Source organism: Gossypium arboreum, chromosome 11 (assembly GCF_025698485.1).
Source record: "Gossypium arboreum isolate Shixiya-1 chromosome 11, ASM2569848v2, whole genome shotgun sequence".
Taxonomy (NCBI): domain Eukaryota; kingdom Viridiplantae; phylum Streptophyta; class Magnoliopsida; order Malvales; family Malvaceae; genus Gossypium; species Gossypium arboreum.
Genome location: NC_069080.1, coordinates 118,052,362 through 118,080,310, shown reverse-complemented (window position 1 = coordinate 118,080,310; position 27,949 = coordinate 118,052,362). Strand labels below are relative to the sequence as shown.

Here is a 27,949-nt window from a genome sequence, read left to right as displayed (position 1 = left end):
AAACTTTAAAATGTTCTAATTGAGTCTTCAAACTATCATACCGTATTAATTAAGTCTTTCTGGCAACTTAACCCTTAATTTGGGTACTAAATGCTTACTTAAATATGACATGAAACTTATTAAAACAAGTGAATTAAATTGTAAATATGTGTAATACTTGTTGCATGAACATATTAGATATGACATGTTTATAAGAATAAATAACCCTTTAAAATTTATCAATAATATTTTTTTTAACATGTCAAATTCAAATCGTTTATGCAATAGGTATAACCATGCTTACAATTTGACCAATGTGTTTTAAGTATAATTTATGCCAAGTTTAAACTGATAACATTAGGATGATAGAAGGACCAAATTGAAACAATTCTAATAGCTTTAAAGACTAAATTAAAATATTTTAAAAATAAAAAATGAATTTAAAAATTGGATTCGGTGAAATTAACCAAAAAGAGAAAAAGGGAAAGGGTTCAAAGTTCAAAGTCACCTCTAAATTGTGACTGACTGAGAGAGAAGTAGTACAAAGTGCAAACCAGCTAATGAGAGAGGGGGCGGATTGAGAATAATAGATCATAAAGAAAGTTAGAAAGGGCCCTGTCTCAGGCGCAAATCAAGGAGAGAACTGGCCAATATGAAATCAAAGCTTTAAGTTATATATATAGCTAGCTCTAGCCTTCGCAACTGCTCCTCATGATTGCGCTAATGGGAACCCCAAAAAGAAAAACCCTTTACTTCCAATTTTCATTCAAAACATTTAAACCTTAATATTCACTCCCATCTCATCACCTCTCATAAGCTTCCATGGTTTGATAAACAACTGGGAAAACCCAAACACCATGATCCCAGCATGTTTTAGCCAACCTAGCAACTTGTCCGGTACCTCTCAAGTGCCTCAAAATCTCATCACCTGCATTTACCATACTCAGCTATGGGACTCACCTACGTATCTCACGCTTACATGGTCCAAAACCCATTTCTCCCATTCCTTAACAGTCTATGCTGCTGATTCCTTTTCTATTACCATTTCCCTTTTTCCTTCCACCTTCTCCTTCTTCAGAAACCGACCAGGCTCCAAATCTGTCTACTTGACTCACCACCATCGTCAAAGAATCAAGCTGTATTGGGATTTCACCAGGGCTGACTTTGCTGAAAACTCAGCTGAGCCTGAGTCTTCCTTCTACATTGCCATTTCATGCAATGGGAAGCTAGAATTCATCCTTGGTGATCTCATGGATGAACTCGCCAAGAGGTGTTCTGGGTTGTCTATGGCTCGACAGGTACTCCTTGAACCAACGCTCTTGTCTAGGAGAGAACATGTTTTTGGGCATAAGAGTTATGTTTCGAGGGCTAAGTTCTTGGGGTCTAAACATGAGATAGGGATAGATTGTAATGGAGGGGTTCTGAAGGTGAAAGTTGATGGCCAAACAAGCCTTGTCATAAAGCGATTGGCTTGGAAATTTAGAGGGAATGAAAGGATTTATGTTAATGGAATCGAGGTGGATTTTTTTTGGGATGTTTTCAATTGGGTCAATAGTGAGAATAATAATAATAATAATAATAATAATAATACCAATGGCCATGGTGTGTTTATTTTTCAAGTTGGTGATGGTGGTGTGTGGCCTGAAATGGTTGGACCGGAGAAAAGGTTGATGAGGAAGAGTTTGTCATCGTTGGCCGCCGGGGGGTCGTCTTCGGCGCCGATGGCATCTGCAAGTCTGTCGCCGTCTCCGTCGTGCTCGAGTGTGCTGCAATGGGCGGAGGAGAGCAATGATGGTGGAAGAAGCTCATGTTCTTCTTCTACTAGGTCATGTGGGAGCAATGGAGGATTCTCTTTGTTGTTGTATGCTTGGAAGAAGGATTGAATTCATAGCTTTTTTGAATTTCAATGCCAAAATGCTTATTATGTTAAAATTTGTGAAATATTGTTTGATTTTTATTTGAGGAAAGTATTTCAATTTGGAAATTATTTTTTTTCTTCATCAGTTGTGTTACAATATAATATATATATTATCAATAAATAACATATATATATATATTCTTTATGTTGTAAATTCAATCCATTTCTTGGTTGTCATCTTGTATGATATCAACTCTTGATTTCTACATACTTTCTCCTTTGTTTTCACCTTGGAATTTGAAGCTGGTTTCATTTACTTCAATTTACAAAATTAAAATAATGATTTGGCCAAATTATAAAAGGAAAAAAACCATAATAATAAATATATCCTTAAAGTTTATTCCTTTTGTCATTTTAACCATATTTTTTAAAATTATTTTAGTTTTCAATGCTATTAAAATTTTAATAGTTTAACCTAGGACTAAAATGATAAAATAATGAAAACATTAGGGCAAAATTTGTCTTTATGGAAAAAGAAAACAACCTTTGCATTAGCATTGGTGGACCCTCTCTAGTAGTGTTGTTAACCATAAGATTTTGATAATAACATTCTACCAAATGTAGGATTTCAATTCAAATGAAAATTATTGTGATTCTATTTTTGTAAAATTACAAAAAAAAAAAAATTCTCCAACATCAACACCATATATATAAATGAAATCCAAATAATTAAAAACTTATTTGAGGAAAAAATTAGACCAAATGTTTTCTTTCCAACATTGAGAAATAATTTATTTTAATATTATTTTATACGAAAGTATCTGATTTTGATTATTTATATCCTTTTACTACTTATTTTTTTAAAATTTAATTGATACTGAACTTAAAAATCATAAATCAATTTAACATATTTTTTTAAATAAAATTTAGTAACATCACACTATCAATTAATCTCATAATTACTAAATTCAAATATCTCCTTGTATATTAACCTTACTTTTATCTCTTAAAAAACTACAATCTTGAAATGATTATACAAGAAGAGTTCAAAAGCCTATCATTTAGGCCCACAAAGGCACTTGAGCAGCTCAATTCATAGCAATGTAAAAGCGATGGTAATTATGGTTTTAAATTTAATATATTTATTTTAATTTTATATAATTTGATTTAAACATGTAGTTAGGTTCAAATGCAAAACTAATTAATTATGTTTAATTAATAAGAATTTTTATATATCATTTGAATGTTTAAAATTGATTTTAAGTCGATTGAGTTTTAGCTCGATTGATATAAATAATATTGTCAATGCAGAAAAATATAAGTTCGAGTGTCTTTGAAACACATTAATTTTTTATATATGGGTTGAGAAAAGACTATTAATAGTTTTAAACATTATGTAAAAAAAAAAACTAAACACCATCAGAATTTATAATGAAATTATTGAAAAAATTAACAATTAAAATTATAAAAATAACATCTGAAAATGAAAATTAAAAACTCAAATTTGAGATTAGAAGCATAACCCAAAAGCAAAGCAGTGAGATTGTGGATTAAAACCATCACTTCAAACCCCAAGACTAGAATTTGGGAACCCCTCTTTTTTGCAGCATAAAGTATGAACTTTCTGCGCCACAACATGAGGAGCTCTGCTTCCCACTTTATAAATGTAAAGTTTTGAATTGATGTTGATGCCAATGTTGAGTGTTAACACTATATATCATCATTATCAGCAAATCATATACACTACTTTCTTATCTCTTTTTTTTTTCTTTGATGATTAATGTAAAGCCAATTTACTATTCTAGTTTTTCTTTTTTTATTTAATGATTCAAGCATTATTTTATGAGAAAAATTGAATTCATCGTGGTTTTGTCAGGGCAAAACCCTCACACAATCTGTTAAAAGATATATTGAGAAGGATACTCTACAATATTCGTCAGTTCATCAAATTCGATAAATACCTCGTTCAATTTTTTCAAGTTGATTTCAATAGTATCCTAAATTAATATATGCCATCCTATGATGGTATCAACAAATTAAATAAATCAATGGTTGGACGTTTGTAAATACTCATTCAACACTAGAGTAAAAGACAAAAGAGACATATAAACTTTACTCAAAACTCCGTCTCCTAAACTCCTTAGAATACCACAAATATAGCAACTCTACACACCTTTTATAGATTGAACTGCCCTCATCTTAGCATCTCTTTACACTTATTATAGTGTGAACTACTATAACAAGCCATCCTCAACTTGATATACAATGTAAGTTTATGTTATCTCGACATTAGTTGATAGATGATTGTTGGATATTTAATTTTTTTAACAAAATTAAAAGATTATTATATTATTATTTTAAGTTATGTCTTGATTACTTAAAGCGGATTTTATCAATAATTTGATGAATGTGCTAATGCATTGATAAAGAAACTATGAGTTGTGGTGTGATGGTTGTTTATCTCATTTCTTAACCATAAAGTTAGAGGGTACGGTCTTTATTAATGGGAATAGAGCACACTTTATGGTCAATCATCGCTCATATTACTAAATGTTATACATGAAAAAAACAAAAAAAAAGAGAAAAAAAAAATTTGATTACAGGCACAAAGTCAAATTATATGATACCCCTAAAACATGAAGCATCGACAAAATTAAAAGATAACAATATTAAAATTATATATAAATTTTAGTTTCATCGTAATTTGATATATGAATTTTGATTTAGTGTAATTTTACCCATAAAGCTTTTATTATGGTTTATATCAAATAAAATTTTGATTTTGATTCAATTATATGTATTTAAAGAAATATACACATCAATTTATTTCCATATTAGATTAATATAATTAATTGTCGTAAATGGTTCTACGTTGATAATATTGTTAGTAATTTTAAAAATTAAATCAAATTAAAATTTATTGTATAAAATTGCAAAAAATTAAAATTCATATATGACATTGCACATTGGACCAATGTTCATATATACTTTTGATATTTATCTCAAATAAAAGTCTTTGAAATGACACCTAACTAAAAATTCATGAAAGTATTATATTAAAGGTCCAATTTTACTATCAACCCCTTTATTATATGTAAGTTGTAAATTTAGTCTTTATACTTTAATTTGATCAATTTTAGTTTATGTAATTTTTATTTTTAAAATTTCAATAATAACCTAAACAGTAGTAGTTAAATCCATTAGGTTGTATTCAAATATCAGTCCTAACTAGGCATAAGTGTGGATTTCGTGTTTGTTTTCCAAATTTATTATTTTTTGAAGTCCAATCCTAACTCAAATAGTAGCCGTTAAATCAATTAATTTAAACAATGTGATTTTTTTATGAGTATTATGAAAATAACAAGTCGTCGTGACTATTGTTTTAATTAGGTTAGAATTTTAACATTAAAAAATACATAAATTAAAAATAACTATATTAAAATAGAAAGACTAAATTTAAAACTAGGATTCGGGTAACATGTGAAGGAAAAATGATATTTTAAAAAATATAAGTAAAAATAGAAAACAAGTTATTCTATAATTTTTTTTAATATATCTTTTTTTTAATAACTTCGTATAGTGATTTTTTTAAATAATTTTATTATAGGTTTTGATCATATATATTCTTTTTGACACAATACTTAGAACTACTTATAGTCTTGCCTCAACCTATAAATAATAAGATAATATGCTTCAAAGACTCAAACTCATGTTCTTTTGCAATGACAACAATGTCTATGCCAATCGAGTTAAAGACTCAATCTATAGTGATTTTTAAAAAAAAGAAAAAAATGACAAATTTATGTTTATTTGTTCAGAAAAAAGTTATAGAACCGTGTGAATAAATTACTTTATTTTAAACTATTATATCTTATTATCTTGTATTAATTTAATTGAAATAATGTGTGATTGGTTTGTAACACTAAATCAATTAAAAATTCAAAATTGGTATAGAATTGAAATAAGAGATGGCAAAAGTTTCTCTTACCTTAACAAGTGGTTGAGGATTCGACCCTTGCTCTAGGCATGGAGCAGCTTTAAAACTTGTGATTAGCTTCTACCCTATTAATAAACCTATAGAATGTGAATGATTAGTTATTAGGCTCGCTTTAATATAAACATTAAGAAAGCAAAAAATAAAAGATATTATGTTTTCGTGTTTTTATAAAACATAATTGGCACTCATTGCCTACTTTTATATAACTTAAAACGGAAGCCTATTAAAAATTTTGAAACATATTTCATGGTGGTTGTGTATATATATATGATTCCATATTTATTTTATTATATGATTACTAATGCCTTTTGTCTTGTATCATGTTCGCGTTTATTAATAATTAGTTTGATTAGATTAAATTAGGGTAAATTGGAGCTAAAAGTGTTATGGAAGTTCATCTAAGAGTCAAATTGTTTTTATTTTTTTATTAAAAAATGAGTAAATTAGTCCCTGTATATTCAATCAAAGAACAATTTAGTCCTTTTGTTAAAAATTTTATCTATTTTTTATGTTAAAAATTGGTTATTGTACGTCAGTATGAGGTACACGTGGTATGTCACATGTCATTGTCTGGTTATTCCGTCAACCACACCAATTTTTAATACTGCAAATGGATGATTTTAAAAGAAAAGATTAATTTGTTCTTTAATATAATATAAGAGGATTAGTTTGCCAATTTTTTTAGTAGAGAAAGCAAAATGTAATTTGACTCCTTGTAAAGGGTATTTATGCTATTTTTACCTAAATTGGATTAAATTAAATTAGTTTAGGTTAGGTTAATTGAGATTTGATAAATTCATTAGATTGCAATAGTTAAATTAACTATGATTAAGTTGGAATTAGTTTAGGGTTATCTTAATTTTAATCAAATAAATAAAATTTGGGTTTGGTTTAGTTTACTTTAGTTTGGATTTGACTTAAATTAATTAATTTGAGATTAATCACGAGAATTTGTATATTTTTGTGTGATTTTTTAGAGGTAAGACATTTTTAAATTATCGATGTTATATCAATCATGTCATTTTATTATTGAAATTGTTAATTTAACTATTAAATAGCATATAAAATTTTATTTGACATAATTTAAAATGAAACTTTTAAAGAAAAATAATATATTGTCGATAACTTTTAAAAAATTTAAAACTAAAATTAAAGTAAAATTGAGAAAAAGAGAGTGAACGATAGTTTCTATAAAATTTTAAAATCAAGATTTTTACGATATCTACTTTTACAATATTTTTTTTCCTTTAAATTTTTATTTTAAATTATGTCACTTAAGATCGATGTATCATTTAATGGTTAAATTAACAATTTAGCAATAAAAGACTTCATTGATATAATATTAATATTTGATAATGTAATTATAATATTTTAAAGTTTGAAGATGTTTGGTACAATTATTATTATTTTTGATATTTTATTTTATTTTATTTTTCTAAAAGCAAGAAATTTATTCTGTTAATTAAACTACCATGATACAAAGGCACTGGTTATGTCTCCCGTCACAAAACATTTTCTCAGAGTCGATCTCCATTATAAGTTTTTGCGTACCTTTGTTGCATTGCCATTCTTGTTCCTAAGCTCAGCCACAACAAAACTCCCCTCATCATGTTGGGACCATTAATTGCACCATGGATTCCTCAGTCTTCTCATTGTTTGGTTTTGATCGAAACACATTGCCCATTGCATCATCATCCCATGTTTTTCCTACACATGCAGTAGCCAATCATCAAAAGTTGATACTTTTTCAGGGACTCTCAGAACCCCCAACTTACCATTCTTTTTCTGGCTATTGTGACACTAGTCCAACTCTTCAATGTACCCTTACCCCACCACCACAAGTTGGCCACAAACTCAACTACTCTCTCTACACGTTTGCTTTGCAAGTTTAATATAAGTATTGTTGTCAATGCAGAAAAACGTAAGTTCAAGCGCGTTGAAATGCATTATTCTCCTATTTATGAATTGGGGAGGAGTCATAGGTAGTAAAAAAAGAACATATATAATCAAAACATATAATGAGATTGTTTAAAAAAAACCAAAACTAACGAGAACTTACCATTACTCTCTTATGTGGCCAGCTAAACAATTACCTAATAGTACATGGGTCACTTTTAACCCACATTTTGAACTTTAATTATTTTGATTGAAAAAATAAAATTAATTATTTAAATAAATAATTTACACAAACTCTATTTTAATTTATTAAAATCATGACAGTTTTAGCATATTGGAATGCATGTTTAATTTTCATTCTAAATAATTAACTAACATGAACTCCTAATTTAATTTAATTTCATATTCATTATGTAATCCAATTAAATAAATATTTGAAGTGATTAGATTAATGCTAGATCAAACTAATCATTAAATCAAGAAAGCATCTATTACTCCCATAAATAAATCTAGTGAATTGTTTTTCCTTATTCAATCTTTTATGATTTGAACAATTGTTAAAATTAAATGTAAGGTTGTTAAGAGTTATATTGAATTAGTGAAAAATTTGGATGGACATATATAAGTTGGGTTACAATAACATGTAATTAAGTGATGATTTTTCTTCTATTAATGACATAATTATTAGTCATGGAGTCCAATTTACTTGAAGTATTATGACAAAACTCTAAATTATATACCATTACGAAAATTAACAAGTAAAGATTATCTTGTCATATATGTATTAAATTATTTGTGATCCCTTTATGTTTTATCCGTTCAAAAGTTATAATTTTTTCTTAAACTTGTATTATATATACCATGGTGTAAATAATATATTACTGATTAAATAATTTAAGTGACTTCCATATGACCCTTAGTTAACTTCCATTTACCTCAATCATATAACACCTTTATGATGATACTCTTGACTTCTTAGTCATAACTCCAATGTACTAACCTTTTGCTTACTACTTTGTCACGCATTGGTTATCAATATATTTTAGCTTGAATGCCTTTCTGTCCACTTGCTAGGTGGAGTCCTTTTGTAACTTGATTTCCACAAATTTTCACTTCTTTATATTTTCATAAGTCAGCCATAATTCAGATTATAGAACTTCAATTGACATAATTCAAGATGCGCTTGAAAGCTAACAAAAAGATTTACCAATATATTAAATTACTTGACCTGAATCCTATTGAAATATCTCCAAAACTCAACAAATGAATTTTTTTCTCTCAAAAAGCTTGCAATCTTTGCTTTCAACAATTTTATCTTCTTCACTATCTTCAAACACCAGCACAAGTGCTCATTCAAAAATCCATAAAAAAAATTTTCAATCGCCAAAAATAATAATTATGTTGATTCTCAATCAACAATAATAATAGGCTAAAAAAAATATGGTAAAAAAGATGGATAAAGAGAAATAAGTAAAGGATGAACGTAGAACTTGAAAGGTAAATGGTAAGATGCAATTGATAATATTATAAGGTAATAGAAATTACATAATCTGGTGTTATGTTTTAATCATGTTGTCGGGGTTTGATCTTTACTCATGGGAATAGAGCATATTTCATGAGCAATCATTTATTTATTTGGAAAGTCTCGCAACAAGAGAATTAGTCCTTGCTGTCGGTGATGAATGCCCTAGTTACGAACAAAAAAGAAACAGCGGTGGCTTCCTTTCTCCAGGCTTTATGAGCCGATTCTTTTATGACTTCCCCTCGGCTTCTTCGTGCTTTGTTGTCGACCTGTCACCGATTGAGGCTCGCCGAATTTTGCTGAGGGTCTACCTCATCTGTTTGGACAGGGTTTTTATCGCCGCCTTCAGTGTCTACCATTATGGTGGTTTTATTTACTATTTCTATGTGTTTTTGGTGGTTTGTTGTTTGCATCTGTTGTTTTTTGCCGATCAGGGAAAGTCCGTCCAGTCAGGAGAGTATGTGATCTGCTGCTGGAATCATTGCGTTGTCGTGGAGTTGTTTAGCTTCAGTAGTCGACACCTTTGCCTTTGGGCGGCCCGGTTTCCTGATGATACGAGGAAGGTCTTTGCTTCTAATATGTATCTGTTTTGCTTCGAAATAGTGGTTCTGGTTGTTGTTCATGACTGTGCTTATGGCGTTACTCAATTGGCCCTCATTCGTCTAATCCACTTGATGTGCGGATGGTGTTGCTCGCTTCAGAATTATTTCCTAAGGTTAAAGTTTTGGTTTGTTCTGCCTTTGAGCTTTTTCTCTGGGGTTGAGCCTATTGGCTCATCGAGTTGAGGTGGTACACTTTTGATTTGTTGTAACCTCTTTGTATAAAGCTCTTCATAGATTGATTCTTTAACCTAATTAATTTGGAGATTGTTATTAATGTAAGAGTATGTGAGTTTGAGAATGATAAAATATATTATTTCTTTATTTATTTGTTGAGAACTCTTCATAGAAAATATTTTTACATTATCCAATTCCTTCATTTTTCTTGGTTTTAAAAAAAACTCATTTTCTTTTAACTTTAGTATATTTAAAATAGGTTTAATTATTAAAATAGTCACTTTTATTTACCTCAAGTTACATTTTAATTATTTATATTAAAATATTACATTTTAGTTACTTATGTTATCGTATTATAACATTTTAATCACTGAGCCGTTGATTACCGTTAACGGTGTAACGGTAAGCTAACATGGCACGTTAAATCATCATTTCAAACAAAAATTTTAAGTTAATTTGTACAATCGATCCCTATATTTTTTGTTTTGAGCAATTTATTTTTTTTATATTCTTTTAACTTTTTTTTTCATTTTCTTCCGCTTCTTCCTCTGTTTTCCTCCATCCTATATATTTTTTAACGTAGTTTTTCTATATTTTTTATTTGTTTAAAATCAGTCCTTATATTTTTATTTTTTGAACAATTTAATTTTTTTTGAGTGAGGCAAGCTTGTGAACTAGTTTTAAACAAATAGAAAATATAGAAAAATTACATTAAAAAAAAAGAGAAGGAGAAAAAAAAAGAGAAGAAGAGAATAAAAAAAGAAAAAATTAAAAGAATATAAGAAAAATTAAATTACTCAAAATAAAAAAAATATAAGGACCAATTATAAAATTTAATCTAAAATTTTCGTTTAAAATTATGATTTCACGCACAAATAAAAATAACTATTTTAATAATTTATCGAAAATTATTATTTTGTAGAATAGATATTTTATAGATTTGTTTCTTGTACACGTGGATATTTAATATTTGTAGCTGAATATGAATCAGATAAATTATATTTTAAGAAAATGTCATAAATTCATTTAAGGTTCTATCTATTTGAAGTGAGATCTATTGGCAATAGCCCCTTAATTTCCTCAACTTTCTTCTTAAGCTCACTTTAGTTACTCTCTACCTCCCACAGCCGCATCATGGCCGATTCCGCCACCGCGTCTTCCCCCCTAAAAGTCATCGCCGGAGCTGATTCTTTTGGCGCCGAGCTAAAAGACGCCATGGTATCCCACCTCCGCTCCCTCAACATAGAAGTCGAAGATCTCGGAATCACCTCCTACTACAACATCGGTGCTGAAGTCGGCCGTCGAGTATCTTCCGCCACCACCTCGCCCTCCTTGGAGACCCGTGGCCTCCTTGCTTGCGGAACGGGCGTCGGAGTCGGGATCTTCGCCAACAAATTCCCCGGCGTGTTCGCCACCACATGTCTCACTCCGGACGAAGCTCGCAACAATCGCTCCATCAATAACTGCAACGTCTTGGCACTCTCCGGCATGTCAACGTCCGCCGATACCGCTAAGGAAATCGTCGACACTTGGCTCAACACTCCTTTTAAAGCGCCGTGTCCGGCCTCTAAGTCCCAGCCTTGGCCGGAGGAAATCTCAAATTTTTTCGATGAATCGATGAATGAAATGCCTAAAATCGGTGCTTCTGAGAACACCCAAGCAGAAACCTGTGCTGTTTGTTGCTTGGTTAAGAACAGAGAACTGAATCCAATCGATATAATCCCTGGTGGGTCAATGAAGATATTGAGAGAAAGTCCCACATCGGCTATTATTAAATTTAAGGCTGGGAGTGTCGAACCAGCCCATCACCATACTTTCGGGCATTGCTTGCTGGTGATGAAAGGGAAAAAAAGTGTTTGGAATTTGAGTAAAAAGGAAAGATATGATTTGGGTGACGGGGACTACTTGTTCACTCCAGCTGGGGATGTTCATAGGGTGAAATACTACGAAGATACTGAGTTTTTCCTCAAATGGGATGGGAAGTGGGATATGTTCTTTGATGAAGATCTTGAAACTGCTAAAATTGCCATTGAGAAGGAATTGGCTAATGGCTCTGCTTGAAAGAATATTTTGACGTATGCAATCTGTGTCATGTATCTCATAGTGTGTATGTGTCTTGTGTAAAAGATGTGGTTTCTGTTGTTGTGTGTGATAACTGAGCTTGTGTTTCAGTAATAAAGTTGATGGTGTTAAATTACAATTACATAAATGTTTTGGTATTAAATTGTTGCATGCTGATTCTCTGTTTTATGCTTGTCCGAGGCCAAATTAAGGTCAAGGTCTGCTAGAGGCAAATGACTTTTGTGGTTGCTATAAAGTTTATCTCTATACCATAGTTTTGATCTTATTCCTGAATTTCTTTTGCTTCCCAATGATTTGAAAATTAAACTAATTTCAACTCTAAAATCATTGCAGTCAGTGTCACAGATAAAGATAGGAGTCTTTTTTTTCTATATTTTTCTTGTAGCTTTGGTTACATAAATGTTACAATAATTAAAAAACATATTCCAGCCATAACCACCAGTCAGCCATTTGAGGAGGTTTGGGTATACTAGTGTATATATAAATGAACTATTTATACAAGGCTTAATTCATCAGAAGAAGTTTCCAACTGTTGATGAGATTCAATTGCAGCCAGCTTCTTTTGCAGGGCCACTAACTCTTCCCCAGCATCACATATGTAGGCTGATGCTTGCCTGCCAGACAAAGTTGCTCCTTCCATACTATCTATATAATCCTGCACACCAGTCATACCATGGAAAATTTATACTATTCCCCTTTTCAAAAGGTTTAAATCATTGTCAACTACTGTGTTGTAATTTGAAACAAAACTAACAAAGGGTCTTAATTTCATACATTTGGATATTTCCAGATCGGGTGAAGGGAAAAGATGTAATTGGTGTTTGGTAACCGAACATTTCTAAGATGGAAAAAGAAAAGTAGAAGTTACCTGCTTTGTATAAGATCCAGCAAGAAAGAAGTTCTTTATTGGTGTCTTCTGATCAGGTCTGAATGGATCTTTTCCAGGTCCTTCGCGATATAGAGATTGCCCGATTTTGACAACAGATGACCAAGTAATTTCTAAACCTTGGGATGATGGGAATAAAGCCAAAACCTGTCAAGAAAACAGGGTTATTAAAGATGTGATGATCATGAGAGTGACATTTCAATAAACTTAATTAAAAATAACAGTAATCACAAGCCATTAAACCCGCACAAGATTCATCACCTAGTCCCTGACCGTATTTGTTAATACATGAATACTTCACTAAACTTGCTGATATTGATGGTAAAAAAAAAATGTGACTACATGAGCAATGCTAAATTCTTTTCTCAATTCTCCATGTCTGCAATTACTTTAATATTATAGTGACTTGGTCACGGCTAATCAAACAATAGGCCCTAATGCACATATGAGCAAGTCACAGCTTTTGACACCAACATCAATTTGTGTGCCTATGAAGATGAGTTTAAGCATTCAACCAAAAGCATGTTATAGAAACTAGTGGACCCAAAGACATCTGAGCTGTTCAGAAAGTGGAAACGGACTCAGACAAGCATTTTGCTCCACTGAAAATTGCAATGAAGTTAAGAAGAAGGGTTCCTAAGAAGTCTAACCTGCTTCGCTACTCTCTTTATGATTTCATCATTCGGCAATGGCATGTAAGGGTCACCTGGTGTCAAGACACATCTGAAAGACACCATCCAAACAAGCAATAACTCGGTCAAAACAGAAGCAGGTGAAATCTCAACAGAATTATAGAAATACAGAAGCTCCTATGTACAGGTCATCAAATTTCTGTCCAAATCCAAATCCAACAATCAACATAATATAAATTATCAAAATAGTATATAGATATTGAAGACTGAAATCATATTTTTTTTTCCCCTTCTTTTAAGTCCAAAACAGCAAAACATGGCAATATGCAGCGAAAAGAGAAAAATCCTTGCACGATGTAAAATATACACAGCGATAACACTAAGAAAAAGCATGTCCTCACTGGAGCAATGAACCTTGTCCCTCGATGTAGTAATCTTCTGGAGAAGTGAGAGCTAAGTCTGCAAAGCAGGAGAAATCTGCATCCGGAGTGTACAGGAGATTATCAAGGCCAACAGCTTGCCTCAGTTTCCTTTTAATGAGTTTAAGGACAACCGTTGAAGTGAAGCAAAATAAGCAACTTGTTAGTTCTAAAGAAACAAAGCGGGATGCTTTTATTAGGTTGTTAAACTCGCTTTATTCACAACCACAGTAAAGAATAAGATAAAAGAAATACCTTGACTGCTCCAGATCCCGCAACTCTGTCACCCAGCCGTTGTATCTAAGTTGCACGGTAACAACCGGCACTCCTACTAACTCGTAAATGTTATTAAAAAATTGCAATTCCCTCCACTCTGATGGAAGCAACCTTTTTATTCCGGGGACATCACATGCTGCCATCAATAGAGAAACAATGATAAAGGATCATTTTTGGTAAAACAAAAAGTTAAAAGTGGAAACTTTCTGAAGATCCGACTACAGACCAGCAACGTAAGCATCAGCTTTTACAATTTTCTGGTTTGTAGCCTGCAATAAAATGAAAAGGAAAATGAGAAATCAAAATCTTAATATTTTTAAGAAATTCAGTTTGCATTTAAACTTTTTTGCATATCATACAACCGATACTAACATGCCAATCCTTACACAAGCTCATTCTATGTAACTGTTCTAATCAAAAGCATGAATTGCAACTAAATTTACAATATTTAGATGAAGCAACATTAGAGGTGATTTACTTTAGACATGGCAAGTCCCGTGACATATATCTCTCCATCAGCGAATTTATCATAAAGTATCTCTCTGCATCCCCACCTCATATGGAACCTGTTTTAGCAAATAAAGTTATTAAACAAGAGAACTAAGTCAATTCTTCATAGAAGAAACCTATAAGTGAACCATTATCTACCCCTGAATAGTTTGCATGCCTATATTAATAACATACCTGCCTCCTCTTTCTGTGATATAATTTCTGATGGGACCACTCAAGTAAACATCCGGAGAACCCTTCAGCATTCGCAGAAGAGAAGCCTCTGTCTTGGTGGCAAACAATGAGAAAATAGTGAGCATGCAACGAGCACTTATGTTATCACAGTCGATAAAACCCAAGGCATAAGCAACAGGATCCCACATTCTCTGGATACTCATGCGTGTACCACCTTTAGACAAAAACCAATCAGAGAAGCTTATCTGCAAGAAGCAAATGAGTTTTAATTATATGAGAAATGCGTAGCTAAAAAAATAAAAGAAAATGCCAAGAAAAGTTGTTTCCTGGAAAAGAAGAATACAGAGAAGAGCAATCATGATTGACGGATAAGAAAAGCAAGAGAATTATGATGGCGGATCAAAGTAAAGACACTTCATTTGAGTTCAATTACCTTCAAAACAAGAATGAAAGAACGAAAGAAAAAGGATCACATATGGTGTAGGACAACTTCATGCTAATTGTATGTTAATTGTTAAGAAAGTATCTATTAAAGTAATCTTACATACACTATCCAAATCTCTTATATCCCTCATCGCTCCATCTGGATCGACAAGAGCCTTCACAACTGGACTTAGGGCAAGTGCCACAGCATTTCTTGCTTTATCATACGTCTGAAATTGAAAAAAAAAAAATTGAGTAGCTTAAGCACCATCTACTTTAGCTTAGGAAATGAAAATAGAACTTATATTAACAGAGAAGGTATATTGTAGACAATATAACTTAAGAATTCAACAATACATGTCTTAGAAATGCCATTGATGATATGACTGAGTCAGTATCCATAATTATTGCTAAGAAAAGGATAGTAGAAAACCTTCAGTTGATTTGTAGATAAAAAGGCACTAATTCCATGGATGGGAGCTCCAACTGGAAATCTAAAATCAAGTTCTGCATCCGAACTCAAAGTCATAAAATTGAACAAAGGAAAGCATGAGTAAAAGAATAACATTTTTAGTTCAATTTTTCGAAGTACGATCCTAACATAAAAAGTATCATCTTAGAATTTGTTTAAACACGATTCAATGTAAATCATACCACCAATTTCACCCCCTTTGTTTACAAATGTGTGAGTATGATCCTTCACAAGTAGATTTTGATCTGCACCCACCTAGGATCAAGTAGGGATCAAGAGAAAACTATCAGAGGCCAGATAAACAGTTGAGAGTTGAGACTACATTAAAAGGATGATACTATGCTACTGGAACTTGAGTATGAGTGTCAGATACGATATAATGGCATGAACAATAGTGTCCCATGACCATGAAAAACTATTATAAGGCCTTCTGCTTCACCTTTTTCATCAACCGGAATAGATTGTTGTAGCAACCAAAAAAAACATGCAGCCCCATCTCAATGTGGTTTCCTTTTCTATCAACAAAAGAACCTACTTTGCCTCCGATGAAAGGCCTAGACTCGAATATATCAACCTGAAGAAATCAAAGTAATCATCAAATTACAGGTACTATATCGAGAGATCACTAAACTATGTATATTTAAGGAAAAAAGTTAGCAGAAATAGGTTTTCAGTTACTGAAAGTTGCAAAAATATGATCCTGCTTTGAAATTCTTATTCCTACTGAAATGCCAATCCAATTAAGATATTGTAGAAACAGGCAACTAGAGATAAGAAAAACCTCATGGCCTTGATCCAATAGCTCAACAGCTGTTGACATGCCAGCAAGACCAGCTCCAATAATAGCCACCTTCAGCTTTGGTCCTCTATAATGTTCAGGTTCAGGTGGAAACAATCCCTTTGGAGCTGCCAAGTAAACAATCCAAGAATCTACCATGATGATATGGAACTTTAATTCAAACTAAAACTATAATTTATCTAACATGATTAGCAGCATTCAATGCCATTGATCTTTAAAGGATAGGAATCAAGAACTCTTAAGTCATCTCCCTACAGAATAACTTCAATTCATTATACAGCATTTCCTTTTATTCCAAGATGATAGGCAAAATTAAGCTACTAAATAATTTACGACACAGTACTCTCCAAGTATGATAAAGCAAACCCCATTTTCAAATTCCAAAATCCCATCTCCGAGCTATGGCGTCCTTGTAAATTTAGCTAAACTATATACAATTCACTATGTTATCTACCAAATAAAAACACAAAAATATCAGAAAAACAAGAATACCCAGAATCCAAAAGAGCCCCCCCCCCCCCCCAAAAAATAAAAAAGGAGAAAAGATTACCATTAACACTCATATCAGAAACATTGGTATCCAAAGAAGACTTCACAAAGAGCCTTGTAGACTTGACCCGAACCATTGAACCCAAACCAGTGGCTGCAAACAGAACAGAAGCAGAAGCCATAGGTGACCCAAAAAAATATGGAACTTTAACTTTCCTCCGAAAAACAGCAAGAAGTGACAATTATCTTTCTTTGATTAACCAAGAAATAAAACAGTGGAAGTTTTGAGAATTAAGATGCAGTAAAAGAATCCATTGAAGAATTCAACTGCAAAGCTTCTCTTTTTTTCTTAATACTGCAACATTAAAAAGCAAGCCTTTTTGAGCTTGGAAAGTGAGACGAATGTGGAAGAAATGAAAGAAATAATGGGTTACAAGTGACTTTGTCACTAACTTATAATGGACCAACCAAAACCAAATAGTTTTGTTATCAGTTCACAATACAAAAAGATTTAATCTTCTGTGGAGTTTGATGATGATGAAGTTGAGATTAACATTTTTAATGGAGGGTGCCATTTTTTCCCTTATCTTTTGTTGTTTTTTGTTTATAAGTGAAATTACCTATAAGGAAGAGGAAGGACCACGATAGTCCTCTTATTGTTGCCTAATTTCTGGCATACTGACATCATATTAGACAAATATAGTTGAGGGGTTTATAATTTCATTTTTTTATCATCTCTTTTCTTTTTGGATAAACTACACTCTGAAAAGTTATAAATAAATTTATATTTTATTCACTCAATTTTAAAAATTATAAAATAATTATTAAATTATTCAAAAAATTATTTAAGTCATACAATTATTTTAAAGTTTTTTATGTCACAAGGAGTATATTTTTTTAAAAAAAAGTTTAGTTAGTGAGTTTTAAGCGATAATTCGATGATCAATACCCATCAACAAGTAGAAAAATACACTTTAAATTCAAGTCGATCTGATAGTCAATGTCTAAGATCGGAGAAGAAAACTATTTAGATTTTTATTCGCAAATTCGTGACATTCAAAGTTGTTCATAAAAAAAAAACTAAATTATAGAAAAGAAAGGGAATGAGAGCTTTTGATTGGTGCAAACGATGCAAACAAAGAATGTCATTTTACAACGGTTTTAATAATCTGGTAACTTAAATGAAAAATTTTAAATTATTCAATAATCACTTTATAATTTTTAAAGTTAGATGATCAAAACATAAACTTACTAATAATTTAATAACTTTATATATAATTTATCTTTTTCTTTTTACATACTGAAGAGAGAACAATAGAATTTGAAATTTTATCCTGGAAGTACAAATAAAAGGTTTATTTAATGTTCACTCAGCACATAAGTTGTAAAAATTATTTCGATAAAATTTAAACTATAAAAATGTAAATTAAATTGAACTCGAATAAATTTTTAGGTTTGGACTTAAATTTATATTATAATATGTATTTTCAACTATATAATATATTGATTACGTCACATAATTTATTTAAAGATATTATGTAATAGTATTAAAAGATGAAAATATTATTAGAATAATATTTAGGATAAACTATTAAAATAGTTAATTTTGTTTACCTCAAATTATATTTTAATTACTTATATTTGAAATATTACATTTTAGTCACTTATGTTATCGCGTTGTAACATTTTAGTCTTTGAGCCGTTAATTGCGATAAATGGTGTAACTGTAAAGTGACTAAAACGTAACATTTCAAACATAAATAACTAAAATGTAATCTGAGACAAATAAAATGGTTATTTTAATAGTTTACCCTAATGTTTATTATCTTTAAAAAAATGCTTCCAAGTCATTTTCTAACTAAATTGATGCCATAATAATTTGTAACTATGACTTAATCAATAATTTTATAATAATTAGTTTTGAAAATATTTTAGAAATAAAATAGTACAAAATTATAAAATTATAAATCACTTCATATTAAAATATTTTATTATAAAATAATAATTTCTAAAATTACTTAATTATAAAATATATTTGCAATAATAAATAAATTATAAATATAATTATGATTAGGTATAACTATTGTATTAAAATATACATAATTTTTTTATTCTTTAAGAATAGTTATATGAAGACAAATTAATCTTATTGTAAGAGATTAAGAGCTGATTGAAAGTGGAGTAAAAAATTAAAAAAACGTTTGACACACACATAAATCCTATTATAGCTCAGGTTTGTTTTCTAGGCTCGTGTTCGACCTAAATATGCGCCTAAAACTCTGCTCAAGTTCAATCCAAATTAAAAATATTAAACTTGAGCCCAATCAGCCTAGGCGTATTAATTTTTTAGATTATTATTTTATATAAAAATAAATTTAAAAAATATAATACATTAAATATACTAAAATATTAATATAAATATTTCTCAACAAATTAAAAATACATTAAAAAATATTTATACTTAAATAACTAAGTTAGTTGGAACTTAGAAAACAAATGCTTCAAAATAGTAGCAAAATTAACATTAAAACAATAGTTATACAATATCTAACCAATAACAACAAAATAGCAATAATATAATAGCTAAATGATAGCAAAACAACAACAAAATGGTAGCAAAATAGTAAGAAAACAATAGCAAAAAAGAAGAAGGGTAAACTACAAAAATAGTAACTTTTGTTTGCCTCAAATTACATTTTACTCACTTATGTTTAAAATGTTACGTTTTAGTCACTTACGATATATTTTTGTTGCAAAGTAGTCACTCTACCGTTAAGCTTCGTTACCTTACAAGTAGCGGTCCTACGCGGTAATCTAAATGGGTTTTAAATGCCAACTTGGATATCCTACGTGGCAATCTAAAATTAAATTTATTTAATTAAAAACCTATTTTCATCCCAATAACTAAACATCCAAGCTGGCATTTAAAACCCATTTGAACTGCCACGTAGGACCGCCGTTAGGGAGGTAACGGAGTTTAACTGTAAAGTGACACTTCGTAATAAAAATAATAATGTAAGTGGCTAAAACGGAACATTTTAAACATAAGTGACTAAAATATAATCTGAGGCAAATAAAAGTGACTATTTTTGTAATTGACCAACAAAAAAAGTATAGACTAATTCAAGACGGATCAAACTAGGCTTGTGCTAAAAAATCCTATCCAGGGCCCGAACCACTTAGAAAACAAATCTTATTTTTTTTATCCAAATCTATTTTTCAGAATTATATTTCTCCCACATAAGAAGATAATAATGGTAAGATGAAAAATTTAACCAATTTGAGCAAATCAACATAGGAGACAAAACAGTGCATATTAATTCTAATAAAATAGAGGTCATTTAAACCCCACCACATAAACCATATGAACACCAGCGTAAGCAACTACTTCTATATAGCAGCTAGTCGATGTTAATAAAATGTTTATCCCCTATGATTATAAATCCCTTGGCTATGTTATTTGCTGCCAAAGCATCAACTTCAAATATCATCTTCTATATCTTTTCAAACAAAATGCATTTCTTTAACAACACTTTACTATGAGGGGCGAAATCAAAAATTAATTTTAGGGTTCGAATTAAATGTAACTTTTATGATAGAAAATATAATTTTATTATTTTAATAGATTATATTTTATAATTTTAAAAGATTAAATTAAATTTTTATATTTTTAAGAGGGCCAAAATGTATTTTTTTTACTAATTTAAAATTCTAAAAATTTTAAAAGTGCCATGTAAAAATTTTTTCATTTTAAGAGGTCGGCCCAACCCCCTAATTTCACAACTGTTCACTATTCAAACCTCAATCTTAGCTAATTTTTCTATTATTTCATCAGTATTGTTGTCAACTAGCAATCCCAACAATTTATTCAATACCCATACTTTCTCGACTTATCCTAAGATTACTTTATATTTATTTTTGAACTTAAAAATTTTTTATATTTTAAATTTTAATTTATAATTTACTTTTGAAGCACTTTTCCTGCCTTAATTTAATGTTTTTTTTTCAAAATTTTGCATAGCATGACCTCGTTGATGTCTTCATGGACTTTCATCTCTCTTTTTCAGTCCCATCATTTAGAACTTGTTCTATCCCATTGAAATTGTGATCCTCATTTTGAGAAAAAATGACATGAGCTTGCTCTGACAATGAGCACATCCACTTATCTTTCTTGTAAACATGGGGGCACTAAACTACCTTCTCCATTATCACATGAATAACCCCAAGGCATCTCATCTCCAATACATCATTTTACGACTCTCTAAAGCTATTATCTTTAAAATCAACTGACCTACATCCCATTTCACTAAATGTTTTAGGTTTAAGATTTGAGTGAAGGATGAAACACCCTCGTCAAAAAATCAACTTAATTTCATTTTTTTATGCCTTTAATGTTTAATGAGAGCATCACATGATTTTGTAATTAAACATTAAAACATTAACTTTAAAAAATATGTTTACAGCCAAAAAACCAACTACTACTTATACCCCAATTCTATTTTTGATTTCAAGATTAATCGGTTCATTGATAATTACTTAATCCTTACAACTAATTGATAATTTTATGAATTTGTCGACTCTTTATGTTGCCCAAGTGTTTTTGCACAAATTTCTCATACAATTTTAATTATCGAAATCAATAAGAGATTCATTTGTGTATCCACTTCTGTTAACCGATAATTGCACCTCTTTCCTCCATCTACTATGTCCATTTTTTCCTCATGTTTTTGGCAGTCACTTTTTATCAAAACGCCCCTCCTCAATCTTTTCAAGAGTTCACTTTTCTTGTTCTTAATTATCGATCTTTACTCTCTTTAATTTTATTTTTGTTTATGTTCTCTTTGATTGTATTGGTTTCAAAAGAATTTGTACCGCGTTAATTAAAAAACACCATTCATTTTCATGATCCAATGTTAGTGTACAAAGCTCTCGTTCATCACAATTGACTGTTTTACTAATCATTGTTTCTTAGACAACACATACAATACAATTCGAACTCAGACAATTCTTAAGAAAGATTAACATACGACCAATGGATTGCAACTTAGAATTCAATACATTGCCCTTTTGTCATGATTCAATTAGATTATTCAAAATGTTTTCATTCTTTTTGCAGCTCTTTATACTATTTCTTTGTTATGATTAGGAAAGTATTTTTCAATTTGAATTCTAAATATTGATTTAAAATAACAAATATATCTAAATAAAATTTTAAATTCAATTTAATAATTACCATGCTAAGTTTAAACTTGAGCTTAATAATACTTAACTCGAATAGTTCGCAATGTTTCTAATATTTTATATTATAGAATTACATTACCCCCTCAATATATTTAATTGACCCTAAGCTTAATATCAAGCCGAGTTTGAGCTTGAATATGTACAACTCGAGCTTGAATATGAAAATTGAAAATGAATTTAAAAATAGATGTTTGATCAAGCAAGAATCGAATATTAAACTCTAAATTTCGCATCAAATTCGATATTACTAGTATTCAGGCTCAGCTCAACTTGAATCGATTACACCCTAAGCTGCACCTGTAATCTAATACTTAGCAATATGTCATGAATATTTCAGTGATATATATTACTTGAAGGTCAAGCAATTGTTGAGCAACATGAAAAGTAATGTTTGTCCAGAAGAAGTTTCCAAACTGCGGCTATGGCATAAATGAAAAAAAAGAGCATGCCCAATGCCTGGAGAAGCTTCGTCAGGTGGCCTGTAACCTCTATCAATTCAAAACTCTCTCCCTAAATGCCAACACAACAAGATATTGTCATAGTCAAATACCAACCCAGTTTTTGACTGTAGTATTCACTACCCATGACCAAATCTCAGGATCATTACATGCAACCTATTTTGTATTATTTATTTCTGATAAACTTGTCTTAAAACGCAGATTGAAAGAAAGTGGCTTTAGAATTTGACTGCATTTATGAGTCACTGGTCAACTGTCCCTCGGAGACATGACACTGACATAGCACTAATGGGGTTTGCCTTGGTCTAAACTCTGACTTGAGGTATAAGGTAGGGAATCTGAGACAAAAGATTGAATATATCACACATTGAGTCTTGTTCCTCATGCTACAAGGTGGAAAGGTTTGTGAAAAGACACATCACCAAACATTAAATTCGTTTGCCATTTCTGTACCTTTTGCCTGCAACAAAAAAGATGAAATATGGTGCTAGATACTGTAATCAATAATTCACCATTGTCTAAGCAAAGCAACATTCTCTCTCTGGATTTCCCCCCCTCTAAATGCTCCATTTGTTTCACCTACCATGAATCACTCCATTTTTCCAAAATGGGGTGGCTCAGATCCCTCCTCTTCCCCTTGAAGAAGCTCTGGTTTCGCATGCACTCTGCTCCAACAAAGAGTACTTGCTATTTTTCATTGCCTGTTCTGCTAGTGCACTGTTTCATTTTTTACTATATGCATTCTTCATTCATTCACCATTAAGGATCTTCATAACTTCTTAGCTACATTGATCTGAATCTTCACCTTCTTAAAGTATTCTTATCTGATATCTATGTTCGACATATACCTAGACATGAATACAGAATATATACACGTATTTGATACTTACACTCAAGCCATAGTAACATGGCTCTCTACGGTGGTTATAACTTATAATTCTTCATGGCTGTCTCTTCTTTTTTATATGATTGAGCATATTTTTATAGTTGTTTTTTTTTCTTTTTTCTTTTTTTTTTTGCGGGTGAATTTCAGGTAGAGGGATATATATTTTATATGAAGATGTGAAGTCATGCACAGATGAGGATGTTCATGTCCTCTGGTCCATACTGGTAGAATCTCATTCACCCCAAATTAAACCAAAACAATGAAGCATTTCAAGTTTATATGAAGCCCCTTTAGTATCAACATATCAGAAAAGAAATAAAAGCTAGTGGAAGTAAAAAAAAATTTCCATCTATTTCTCTTTGTTAGGAGCTCTGTGTTAGCTTGAAAAAAGAAAGTGGATCAAAAAACTGTAAATTAACAGGTTTTTTATAAGATTCTATGTTTGGACCTTTAATGCTTTTCCCATTGTAACCAAAAAGAGAAAACAACAGTTCTTTTTCTTTTCTTCTGCTTGTGTTCTGTTTGGTCATGACATTGAAGCCAATTGCTTAGTCTTCAAACTTATTTAACGGCATTCTTAAATTAAAAATGTGATCATTTACTAACTACTACTTTTTATATATTTCATGCACTTACAATGTATTAAATGATATCAACTCATTATAATTTTGTTAAAAATAAGTAGTTTTGATTTTAATGGGATTATATATAAATCCTTTTATAAAACCATATTTTCAGCTTAGTTCAGTATCCTTCACAAAACCAAAATGAATACCCCTTAATCAACATATCAAACTCACTGATTACTGCCAATAAACATAAAAAGTGAACATACATTTAACTAATCTATCTACATCAAAATGGAGATTGTTAGCCATTTCCCACAAACCTTAAGGCAAGAAGGGTCCCACAACATAATTAAGCTAGATGAGATATCATCCAACTGTTAGGTTCCTAGCTTCATCACGATCATCATCTTGATCAAATACATTGAAATTAAGTTATAAAATGTTGGTAGTACTCACCATTGTGGTCATTTTATACCTTTAAGCAGCCTTGGAGCTCTCCTCCATCTCCATTTTAAGCCACCAAGCTCTGATATCACTTGACAATGACATAAATACCGTCCGCTTATCCTTGTCAATGAACAGCTTCGTGGCAAAAAAATACAATTGGCTCATCTTCGGAACTTCTTCCTCCATGTTATCAAGCATTCGAATTGCCTCCGGAATGTTGTATGGCTCAAAAGTTATCTTGGCTGAAGTTGCCGTACTCATACTTTCGGCTGCACTACACAATCTATCTATCTGCCTAGATAGTTTTGAAACCCTCCCAACTAGTTTTGGTACTTTCTCTTTACCCTTGTTGAGATGAGAAGAATCTGACTCTGGAGATCTCTTTTTCTGGTTCGGTGGCTCTGACTGGTGCTCGGATTCGGAGTGAGCCTGAGGATTCTGTTCCATGCAATGGTTATCCATCTCATTGAAATGTTCACCCATTGCCTTTTTCGACATTTGAATATCTTCTACAGCGACAACCTCCTCAACCTCTACTTTAGGCGGTTCATCATCATCAGTTCCATCAATCGACGGTAGACCAAATGTGGGTGTGAAAGTTACGTCGTCATTGATACCCTGAAACATCCAATCTAATTTGTTTTCTAATTCTGGATCAATACCACCATTTTTGAACTTTGTAGCCTCAGGCATTAGCTGCACATTTATACATGAGTGTTATTGATCTTATATACGAGAAAATAGAAAAAAGGATTAATAAAATCTTCGTTATGAAAATCAATCATGTACCTTTAACTTTTTTTCCCACCATGCCTCTGAAGTATCGATATTGTTCTTATTAGGATCCCAACCCAAACAGGTATCATTCCCTTTGAGCTGTTTCCATAGCTTCCATTCTTTTTTCAGTAGATCCCATCGATTCTTCAGCTGCGACTTTTCATATTCTTTACCAGTTTCTTTGTTAAAATTCGCAACCAACCTCGACCACCCTTCCTTTTTAAAGTAAGTTCCTCGCCTACAATTATGATCTTTTTCCTTTATGCAAAGATCACAGAATATCATCGTTAAGTTCCTGTCCCATACTGCCTTGATTTTTTCATTACTCCTACCTCGAGGAACCTCTACCGTAAGAATTCGAGCATTCTTCATCTATAACAAAGTTTTTCAAAATTAAAAGAGAAAAAGAATCATACAAACAAGCCAGTTATAGAAACACAAAAGAAATAGAAAAAAAAAATCATCTATTAAGAACTTAAGATCATCAAAGTATAAGCCATTTCCGTTTCCGAACAAAAATATACTTTAATCAGAGAATCACAGTTCAACCAACCAAACATATCCGATAGTGACCAAGCCAATAAGATTCCAGATTCGTTTATATACAGCCACATACTCACAGTAGCATCAATCGCTCACATTCGCATGCAAAAGTTGTAGGTTTGCAGATACACATATGGTTCCCAATACTAGGTGCATCCATGTCCTCGAATCAAAGAGTTGAACTTGGTTCAATACTCTTACAAAATAGTAACACTCCTCTATACATACATACATACATACATACATTAATGTATGTATGTATGTATGTATGTATAACAGACCCAGAGGCATTTACTTACATACAAAAGACACGTTTATGCATAAATAAATACACTAATTCGTACATGAAGACATAAAAAAGGCACATTCATACATAAATATACTCTCATTCTTACATACATGCTGAAACACAGATAGACACGCAACAAGGGAAAAAAAAATAAGTGAATATAATAGTCACTCTTGAAACCCTAAAATAATACATTAATAATTAGATAAATAAAATAATTAGCTCTTCATTGTTCAAGCCATGAAAAAATAACACGGAAAAAAACAAACCCATTGGAGGAAAATTGCAGAGCAACACAACATAACCAAAATCCATTAATCAAAAAGCATTAAAATAAAAAACCCAGAAATGAAAAACACAAAAGAATCTATTTTTATCATCACGGACGAAATTTAAACCCCAAATTGGTGGGTTGATAAAGAAGAAACAAACGAAAAGAAAAATGGTACCTTGGGTCAAAATGAGGATGAAAAATCTATGGTTTAATGCATGAAATAAAGGGAAGAGAATTGAGATTTTTGTTGGAGAGAAAGTGATGAATCTGGGAAAGAGAACTTTGTTGCGGTTGCCCAAACGCGTGCGTTGATGGACGTTTTGGTCCCAAACGCGGTCACGAGATGGAATTGCGAATTTCGTTTGGGATTGCGTTTGAACGCAATGCCCGATTATGCCACGTGGAGCTGTTAACGTCTCGTTTGGCTGAAAATTGAGAAAGAAAAGAAAGGAAATTGGTTTTTTACGTATAATATCATATTTACTCTTCTATGTTTACATCTTTTATCATTGGCTTTTTTTTTTTAAACTAAATTTGACCCTTAATCTCTTAAAAAAATCATTTTATCTTTGAAAAGTGTTGAATTGCTGTTTCTTAATAGAAAAATTGACTAAAATGTTATTTTTTTAAATGACAACTCACATGGCAATCTACATATAATTCAAGTTAATTTTTACGAATTTTTATATATTTTTAAATATTTTTATAATTTTAAATTATTTGTTAACATGGTATATAAAATAATATGTGTTATATCACCTGAAGTATACATGGATTGCCATGCCAACATAGTTAAAATTTTAATATTTTAGTTATCATTTCTATTTCAAAAACGATTTAACCTTTTTGAAGGTTTAATTGTCAAATTTAGCTAAAAGAAAGAATGAAGGTCAAATTAACAAAATATGTAAACTTTAAGGTCTAAATTTAATATTATATCTTTTTTACTTAAACACCATAATTTTTTTTCTAAAATAGAAATGTTTTAAGATTATGTAAGGTAGTGTTTGGAAAGCTACCTGATAATTAAATTTTGGTGTAATTGCTTATAATTACACGATGATGACATGTTTGGGTAACTATTATAATTGATGGGCCCTATCGAATTGAATGTAATTGGAGTACTCTAATTACACTTTTCAATTCTTAAGGGGAGAGTAAGAATTGGAGTAATTACTACACTCAAAGTGTTGTAAATTCATTAATAAATGGATGTCCATAACCCCTTCAAATTTATCCTATTGTAACCTCTAAAGAATGTGTCACATCCCAAAA

The 27,949-nt window shown here is 31.0% G+C and overlaps 4 protein-coding genes and 1 long non-coding RNA gene across 7 annotated transcripts; 3 read left to right on the top strand and 2 right to left on the bottom strand.

Annotated features, from left to right (window-relative positions):
- The first annotated feature begins 504 nt into the window (after positions 1–504).
- LOC108472812 (uncharacterized) lies at positions 505–2,051 on the top strand. Its single transcript, XM_017774370.2, has one exon. It carries the CDS (start codon positions 837–839, stop codon positions 1,860–1,862), a length of 1,026 nt encoding a protein of 341 aa, XP_017629859.1. The 5' UTR covers positions 505–836; the 3' UTR covers positions 1,863–2,051.
- A 9,002-nt stretch (positions 2,052–11,053) lies between these two features.
- LOC108473563 (DNA damage-repair/toleration protein DRT102) lies at positions 11,054–12,237 on the top strand. Its single transcript, XM_017775220.2, has one exon. The coding sequence runs from the start codon at positions 11,163–11,165 to the stop codon at positions 12,087–12,089; it is 927 nt and encodes a 308-aa protein (XP_017630709.1). The 5' UTR covers positions 11,054–11,162; the 3' UTR covers positions 12,090–12,237.
- A 146-nt stretch (positions 12,238–12,383) lies between these two features.
- Positions 12,384–17,912, bottom strand: LOC108472101 (zeta-carotene desaturase, chloroplastic/chromoplastic). Of its 2 annotated transcripts, XM_053021181.1 has the most exons (15): positions 17,811–17,912; positions 17,252–17,344; positions 16,684–16,808; positions 16,342–16,476; positions 16,085–16,157; positions 15,864–15,937; positions 15,556–15,660; positions 15,008–15,252; positions 14,802–14,889; positions 14,550–14,592; positions 14,303–14,459; positions 14,030–14,158; positions 13,647–13,719; positions 12,979–13,143; positions 12,384–12,765 (listed from the first exon to the last, which is right to left on the bottom strand). In XM_053021181.1, exons 2-15 carry the CDS (start codon positions 17,325–17,327, stop codon positions 12,604–12,606), a joined length of 1,650 nt encoding a protein of 549 aa, XP_052877141.1. In that variant the 5' UTR covers positions 17,328–17,344; positions 17,811–17,912; the 3' UTR covers positions 12,384–12,603. The 2 variants fall into 2 exon arrangements, with proteins under 2 accessions (XP_052877141.1, XP_052877140.1); XM_053021180.1 differs by lacking the exon at positions 17,811–17,912 and having other exon boundaries at positions 17,252–17,790.
- A 5,441-nt stretch (positions 17,913–23,353) lies between these two features.
- Positions 23,354–24,087, top strand: LOC108473034 (uncharacterized). Its single transcript, XR_001869632.2, has 2 exons — positions 23,354–23,569; positions 23,923–24,087. It is a non-coding gene; the product is annotated as an uncharacterized LOC108473034 (long non-coding RNA).
- A 460-nt stretch (positions 24,088–24,547) lies between these two features.
- On the bottom strand, positions 24,548–27,098 carry LOC108471198 (L10-interacting MYB domain-containing protein-like). 2 transcript variants are annotated; one of them, XM_017772806.2, is made up of 3 exons: positions 26,850–27,098; positions 25,581–25,940; positions 24,548–25,487 (listed from the first exon to the last, which is right to left on the bottom strand). In XM_017772806.2, exons 2-3 carry the CDS (start codon positions 25,938–25,940, stop codon positions 24,822–24,824), a joined length of 1,026 nt encoding a protein of 341 aa, XP_017628295.1. In that variant the 5' UTR covers positions 26,850–27,098; the 3' UTR covers positions 24,548–24,821. The 2 variants fall into 2 exon arrangements, with proteins under 2 accessions (XP_017628295.1, XP_052878331.1); XM_053022371.1 differs by lacking the exon at positions 26,850–27,098 and adding an exon at positions 26,189–26,404.
- Between the last annotated feature and the right edge of the window lie 851 nt (positions 27,099–27,949).

What these genes read in the sequence shown, in the direction of transcription:
- LOC108472812 (XM_017774370.2), top strand. Translation starts at nt 837, where the DNA reads ATGATCCCAGCATGTTTTAGCCAACCTAGCAACTTGTCCGGTACCTCT.
- LOC108473563 (XM_017775220.2), top strand. Translation starts at nt 11,163, where the DNA reads ATGGCCGATTCCGCCACCGCGTCTTCCCCCCTAAAAGTCATCGCCGGA.
- LOC108472101 (XM_053021180.1), bottom strand. Translation starts at nt 17,372, where the DNA reads ATGGCTTCTGCTTCTGTTCTGTTTGCAGCCACTGGTTTGGGTTCAATG. An exon ending in CAAAGGGGGTGAAATTGGTG is followed by an intron (nt 15,938 to 16,084) that starts GTATGATTTACA and finishes GTTCGGATGCAG; the next exon opens with AACTTGATTTTAGATTTCCA. An exon ending in CTGGATCTTATACAAAGCAG is followed by an intron (nt 12,766 to 12,978) that starts GTAACTTCTACT and finishes ACTGGTGTGCAG; the next exon opens with GATTATATAGATAGTATGGA.
- LOC108471198 (XM_017772806.2), bottom strand. Translation starts at nt 25,940, where the DNA reads ATGAAGAATGCTCGAATTCTTACGGTAGAGGTTCCTCGAGGTAGGAGT. An exon ending in GGTGGGAAAAAAAGTTAAAG is followed by an intron (nt 25,488 to 25,580) that starts GTACATGATTGA and finishes ATAAATGTGCAG; the next exon opens with CTAATGCCTGAGGCTACAAA.